We start from the raw sequence: 6,721 nt of genomic DNA, 5'->3' as shown, positions 1-6,721 counted from the left end.
TTACGAGCTTTTTTTTGCGGGGTGACAGGATTTATACATCACACAAAGTTAATAAAGAGAGGCTGACTAGTTGACTGATACTAGTATTTGCTTATGGACACCATTGACTCATAGTCTCCTACACATTCACAAACCAGAACAAGACAGCATTTCCACCGAGCAATTACAATTAGCACCCGGGAGTAGTTGTTTCTGCACCTAATGAACCTACAAAATTCATGTCGCCTAACAAAGAGACTTTTCCCTTGCATAAACAACAAAGATCAGGTATATTTCAAGGAATATTAAGAGCACAACAATGATCATGTATATTTCAAGAAATTATATGAAATGGATCATCGACCTAAAATCTTACTGTACATTATTACAACTATCAATAGCACAACTGCATGGCAGAGATTAGTAACAACTAACAACTATAGATCGTGCATATGGAACTATAGCTCCTCCATCACAAAATACAAAATTAAAAGGAGAACCAAGGAAACCTCCGTTCAACTTCAGAGGCTGTAGACTATTTGCAAAGGGAAAAGTACAATAAAGAAATAGTATGAATTATTTCATGGCCTTATTAGAGCTACATCAAGAGGTACAAAACTACTTTCAGGTTAAATCAAATTGTAATAAACACAAAAGCAAGAAGAATCTGATGTGACACGCAAGTAACGTTCAACATTCACTGGGCAGTCCCATGAATATTTCTTAAACAACAGTTCAACTAGAAAGGAATGGGCTGTGGAAGAAACATGTATCATACATTTTCTAAAAGATTGAATAAGGGTATAGCGGCCATCTTTCAAATTTTGAAGGACCTAGAGTCGTAAGAGGATTACTGATCTGGAACAACAAACAATTTACTGTCCTAGAGTCATAAGTAGCTTACCTTAGATACGTTGAGGCAACTCTGCCATTTCGCTCCGAAGAAACACGACATCACTCTCTTCATCTTCTGCAGCAGAATTGAGAAAAATCTCACGATTCTCAGCACTTCTGATCACTTTGTAGGTAGCTGCTCTTTCATCGCGGCGGATGCTTTCCATCTTGTGCAAAATAGCAATGCACTAGCTGATGGAGAATTCTTGGGCATTTTTTGACCCGGCCAACAGAGCAGACTCCTGCTCTGCTTGCTTCTGCTTGATCTCCACATATTGTGCCATCACTTCCACCATTGGATCATCACGTTTCTTCTTCTTAGTCTCCTTCACTAGCTTATTATTTGAACTACTAGGAGCACCTACTTGAGTAGCATCACTTGGGGCAGCATCTCTTGGACCATCACTTGGGGCAGCATCTCTTGGACCATCACTTGGGGCGACATCTCTAGGATCATCATACATGTGTAAATCATCACCATATTGATTCAGGTCAAAAGAGAAGGCATTATCCTCTCTTTCCACTTCATGATCACCATCACTCACTTGTGTAGCTTCAGTTGATGTGAAATTGAAGTTACCTTCTTCTATGTGTCCTGCACAAACACCCAAGTTATCATTAAAGGCCACACAACAAGGAAAACTCATTATAAAGGTCAACAAAAAGAGAGGAAATGAAAATCCATTCAACTCAGTAACTCACCATCATAGAGATCACCAGGCTTATCATAGAGGGGAAAAGGCTTATTCTGGAACTTAGATATTTCTGGCCACGACTGTATATAAAAGAAATGATTTATCAAACTTAGATTACTCAAAAACAAGAATGATTGCAAAAGCATGGAATACAAGTCATCAAGTTTTGCAAAGACAAAATGCACTAAACTAGAACTTACGATCATCAAGTTTTGCCAAAGATGTGCGTCATCATCTATGATGTGTGTATGATAGCTCCAGTTGACACCGCTCTGTTTGCGGGCATCCTTAAGAAGCCTGTATTGAGCTTTCAAATCTTTCTGTTTTTCCTGAATCTGTAGCATTGTAAAATTTGTGTGGCCATATCTTTCATGAAATAAATTTGCCATCCTATTCCATGCTTCAGTTGACCAGCCATTTTGTTCCCTATGTTATGAAGTGTTGTGCTCCTGAAGTAACTCCACCAAACCCTTTTTCCAAAGTCGGGTTCCATTGAGCTCTTGGCTTTTTAACTACACCAACACAAATTTACATTGTTCAAACTTAATGGTCAACATGATAAGAGGAGTTACTATCATTCAATTTGAAAACAAATAGTGATAAACTATCATGAGCTAGCTAATATTCATGATGAGAAATATTAATGCAACAAGTATATATGAACGAAATTACATGTGGAGATGAAGCATTAAAATACCTCTTGGAGGTGTCTTTTTTATTTTGGGTGATGGCTTCTTCACACCGTGTGAAGCCTTTTTTCCACTTGCTTTCATTAGATTATACTTTGGGGACCCCTTTGGATACATATCTGCATTTCAACACACACTACATTATTAGATGATGAAGACGACAGAAGTTAATTAATTAATATATGTATATATATGATTAAAACACACGCCATCATGTTGGCTATTCAGGATGGTATGCTTCCCACATTTGCATTGCGATTTCATCCCTTAAAGTGTTCCCTAATACGTTGTTCCCATAGTTATTCTCGTGGCCATTCGGGAGATCAACAAAAACATTTGGTGCTATGTTATCGGGCTGGTTGTCAAGCCAAGTCTCGTCACCATTCTCCATTTTGATGATATTGTGAAGAACTGCGGCAGCTGCGGGAAGTTTCACTTGGTTCTCGATTGAATGCAGTGTGCCAACATGAAGAATTGGGAAGCGCTTTTTAAGAATTCCTAGGGAACTTTCCACATGGTTCTGTAGAACAACATGCCGATGATTGAACAATTCCCTGTGGTTTTGTGGTCGAGGGTGTCCATGACCAAATTCCTTCAAATGATACTGGACACCTCGATAAGGTGTGAGAAATGACTGAGTGTTTGCATAACCCCCATCAACTAGGTAAAACTTTCCCTTGGGTACTCTAAATCCTTTCCTCATTGCAGACTAAAGAACACTCGCATCGATAGCTGAACCCTCCCAGCCACATGATATGAAAGTGAATCTTAGATCGAAGTTGCATGCAACCATAATATTATGACTCAAGGTACCCGTCGTATTCCGAAATGGAGCGGCAATCCCAGGTGTTGCGGTTATAGGAACATGTGACCCATCAATGGCCCCTAAACAGTTCTGGAAGCAAAGATTGCAGGTCAATAAAGAACTACAAGTTAGATAAGAAAAGGAATTGTGCAAGCGTTAAAAATGGAAACCTGGAAGTAAGGATAGAATCTTGGGTCGGTGGAGATTTTTGGATGTGGCTCATCAATGTTCGGAGGCTTCAAAAGTCGACTAGCTAAGATGGGGAATATGTTGAAGAACTCATTGATTTACTCATGAAATGTTTGTCCACTATGTTGAAATTCTAGCTGCAAATCTTCATAAGACGCGTTGTGAGACACCATGTACAGGAAAAAGGCTAACTTGTCCTCCACCTTAATTCTTGTATCCGATATCAGATTTTCTCTTCTAAGATAAGATGCCAAAGCCCGGAAGATATGTGGCTCCATCCTATAAGCTACGAGACAATTCTTAACATGCCCTGTAAGGATATCGTCAACACGCTTCTTGCCATATAGGATGGAGCTATGTCGCTGATTTCTCTCGATTGGTCCTCTATTACTCATTCGATGCAATATAGGAAGAATAAAGGACATCATATCTTCATCATCCTCGCTTCTCCTCTTCCTAATTCAATCGATAATCTCGGAGTTCATTTCGGCACTAAAACTAGAATAAACAACCAACAAATAAGAAATACATTTCATGGTTTACTTGACTTGAAGCAAATTATTAATAAGACATACACACATAATAAGACTACACGAGCTATCAAGTAGGATATAGTACTTCGGTTAAGACTTCAGAAACAAGTTCTGAATTTCATATCATGAGGCCAGAATGATAAGACTACAAGAGCTATCAAGTAGGATATGGTACTTCGGTTAAAACTTATGAAACAAGGTCTAGAGGCCAAAACGCTTGTGTACATTACCGAAATTAGGCGTGACAACTGGATCCCAAGATGGAGGCAACTCGTTTACTGATACGGACACGGCTAATACAGATGTGTTTGCTATTAAGACATTGTCGTGTGTCGAAGGATTAAAAGTCAAGAAAATTAATGTGCCAAAAATATTCCAACCTAGTGAAGATGATACGGAGGTCAAGGGTTTAATTGCCACCACAATCAAACATGCAGCTGCGGTACAAAAGATGAGTCTGTTTGGGTACAGAGGTGTGTTGACATGCATAGATAATATAGCATTGGTAGACATGCACTCACGTAAGAAAGAGAAAAGGAGGATGTTCAACATGCATTACGTGGTTATGGCTGGCAACCACCAGAGAATGCCACTGTCAAGATCAACACTGATGTAGCAACACATCTTGATGATGGTCACGCGGGAGCTGGTGGAGTTGCTCGATCCTCATCGGCTCTAAAGGGTGCATGGTGCAAGCCAATTCCTGGAGTTACGGACCCTCTCATTGCCGAGGCCATAGCTCTCAAGGAATGAGTGTTATTTGCTACTTTACGCGGCTACACGCATGTCATCAGGGAGACCGACTGTCTAGAGATGGTTAACCTCTGGAACTCGCGCTTCACCGACCGGTCGGTGATTGCACCTGTCCTGGCAGAAGTTGAAGAGTTAGCTCTTAGTTTTAATTCTTTTATAATTCAACATGTAACGAGATCAGGAAACCGTCCCGCACATCTTTGTGCTAAGCGAGGTTGTTCGCTTAATGTAACTGAAAGCTGGCTGGACTTCACTCCTAGCTTCCTGATCAGCAGCTTACTGGCTGACTGCTCGGCGAATGCGTTCGTTGAATAAAGCTCTCAAATTCCCTCGCAAAAAAACATGCATTACGTGGGAAGGTGTGCTTGTGCATGCATGCAAAGACGTACTCATATACTAATATGTTTGATCAGTTTTTATTTGGCCAAGAGATTAGGAGGATCAGGCGCTTTCATGGAGGAGTCCTGGTCGCTGATAATAACAAAGGAGTTTTGATCTAGTACTACTTTCATCATGTACGGCCACCCGAGAAGGAATACCCATGGATGCCGCGAGAGATCAGAAAATTACTTTCTTTGAAGGAAACAGGGTGGGGTCCACCACCTGCTGTTTGCATCAAGACGCACCGTCCATAATTGAGATGTCGTCGTAGTTGTTTTTATTTCCTTATTAGTTTAAACCAAAAGTCGGTTGTTATGTTTGGAAAAGTCCAGAACGTTTTTTTTTTTTGAATTAGAAGATGAGATAGATAGGATGCGGCCAGCCTGTTGGTCACGTCAAACATAGGAGTTGGCTACAAATAAAGCTAGGGTGCGTCATGTTGGACCTTCCTTAGAGCAGATTGCTGCGATCCAGGCCCGGGAAATCCTTGATGGGAAACTCGCTGAGACCCGGGCCCGCCTCCTTCACCGTCCGGCTCCCCAGCCCCCTGCACCCGAAATCCGTGGCCGCACCCACTCCCGCACTGCGGCGCTCAGGGCTAGTAGCGCCTCCTCTGTTCTGGGGTCAAGCAGCCCCTCGATGGGGGTTTAGATGCGGGTCCTCTTTTGGAACATATGCGGTTTCGGCCATGACGGCCGGCGCCGCCAGCTAGTGGAGTACATGCGTGACGAACACATCGACATCATCGCCATTCAGGAAAACTTGCGCACGGATTTTTCTCTTCCCGAGCTATAGCGCCTTAGCCCCCACCTATTCGCCTGGCATTGGCTCCCTTCTAGTGGGACCACGGGGCACTCGGGAGGCATCCTTTTAGGTGTGAAGGATGCCACCTTTGAGGTAGGCGGGATGGACCGGGGCGAGTTCTTCATTAGCATGGAGCTTTTCGAGAGGGCGCTCAACTTCAAATGGGAGGTTGTCATTGTCTATGGGCCGGCGGACCACCGCCGCTCCCCGACCTTCCTTGATGAGCTCCAACGGAAGGTCTCCGCCTCCACCTTCCCGGTGGTTGTTGGAGGGGACTTCAACCTCATCCGCTCTCCCGATGATAAGAATAATGACCGAATCAACCTCCCCAGGATGCAGATGTTCAACGACTGCATCGCGGATCTCGGCCTCCGCGAGCTTGAGCGGACGGGTGCCAGGTTTACCTGGACTAACCGCCAAGCCGACCCGACGCGGTCCGTGTTGGTCCGCGTCCTAGTCTCCCCGGAATGGGAACTTAGATGCCCCTTGGCCTCGCTTCGTGCGATTACCCGGATTGGGTCGGACCACGTCCCTCTCCTTCTCTCCACCGCCGATGAACGTCCTCCCACCCCGCCTCGCTTCAGGTTCGAGCTCTTCTGGCTCAACCAAGCGGGCTTCAGGGAGGCGGTCGCGGCCAAGTGGACCTCTGCGCGCTCCTCTCCCCACCGATCCATGTCAGTGGTGGACTCCTGGCAGTTCTGTGCCAAGCTCGGCCGCCAATTCATGAAAGGGTGGGGAGCTAACCTTGGTAGGGACCTCCGCGAACGGAAAAAAGTCCTCCTTTCAGCCATCCAGGCCTTGGATTACCGCGCGGACACCTCCGGGATCTCCCCGGATGAGTGGATGGTGCGATATGATCTCGAGGATCAGCTCGCTACCATCTACACGGATGAAGAAGCTTACTGGAGGCTCCGCGGTACCCAGCGTTGGGTGCTGCGGGGCGACGCTAATACGGCATATTTCCAGGCGATCGCGAATGGGCGGCGACGTCGGAACTCC

At 44.4% G+C, this 6,721-nt stretch overlaps 1 protein-coding gene and 1 pseudogene across 1 annotated transcript; both read right to left on the bottom strand.

Annotated features, from left to right (window-relative positions):
- Positions 1-626: 626 nt before the first annotated feature.
- Positions 627-1,714, bottom strand: LOC109760593 (uncharacterized). Its single transcript, XM_020319405.2, has 3 exons — positions 1,576-1,714; positions 1,072-1,468; positions 627-966 (listed from the first exon to the last, which is right to left on the bottom strand). Exons 1-3 carry the CDS (start codon positions 1,712-1,714, stop codon positions 885-887), a joined length of 618 nt encoding a protein of 205 aa, XP_020174994.1. The 3' UTR covers positions 627-884.
- A 590-nt stretch (positions 1,715-2,304) lies between these two features.
- On the bottom strand, positions 2,305-4,521 carry LOC141041246 (uncharacterized; annotated as a pseudogene).
- Between the last annotated feature and the right edge of the window lie 2,200 nt (positions 4,522-6,721).

Source organism: Aegilops tauschii, chromosome 2 (genome assembly GCF_002575655.3).
Source record: "Aegilops tauschii subsp. strangulata cultivar AL8/78 chromosome 2, Aet v6.0, whole genome shotgun sequence".
NCBI classification, from domain to species: domain Eukaryota; kingdom Viridiplantae; phylum Streptophyta; class Magnoliopsida; order Poales; family Poaceae; genus Aegilops; species Aegilops tauschii.
Note: the sequence above shows the minus strand (reverse complement) of the source record. Positions and strands in the feature narration are given on the sequence as shown.

Bases quoted from the DNA above. Each gene is read 5' to 3' on its own strand.
- LOC109760593 (XM_020319405.2), bottom strand. From the start codon at position 1,714: ATGCTTTTGCAATCATTCTTGTTTTTGAGTAATCTAAGTTTGATAAAT. The intron at 1,469-1,575 runs GTGAGTTACTGA...GTGTTTGTGCAG, and splicing joins GCCTGGTGATCTCTATGATG to GACACATAGAAGAAGGTAAC. The intron at 967-1,071 runs CATCAGCTAGTG...TCGTGAGATTTT, and splicing joins AAAAATGCCCAAGAATTCTC to TCTCAATTCTGCTGCAGAAG.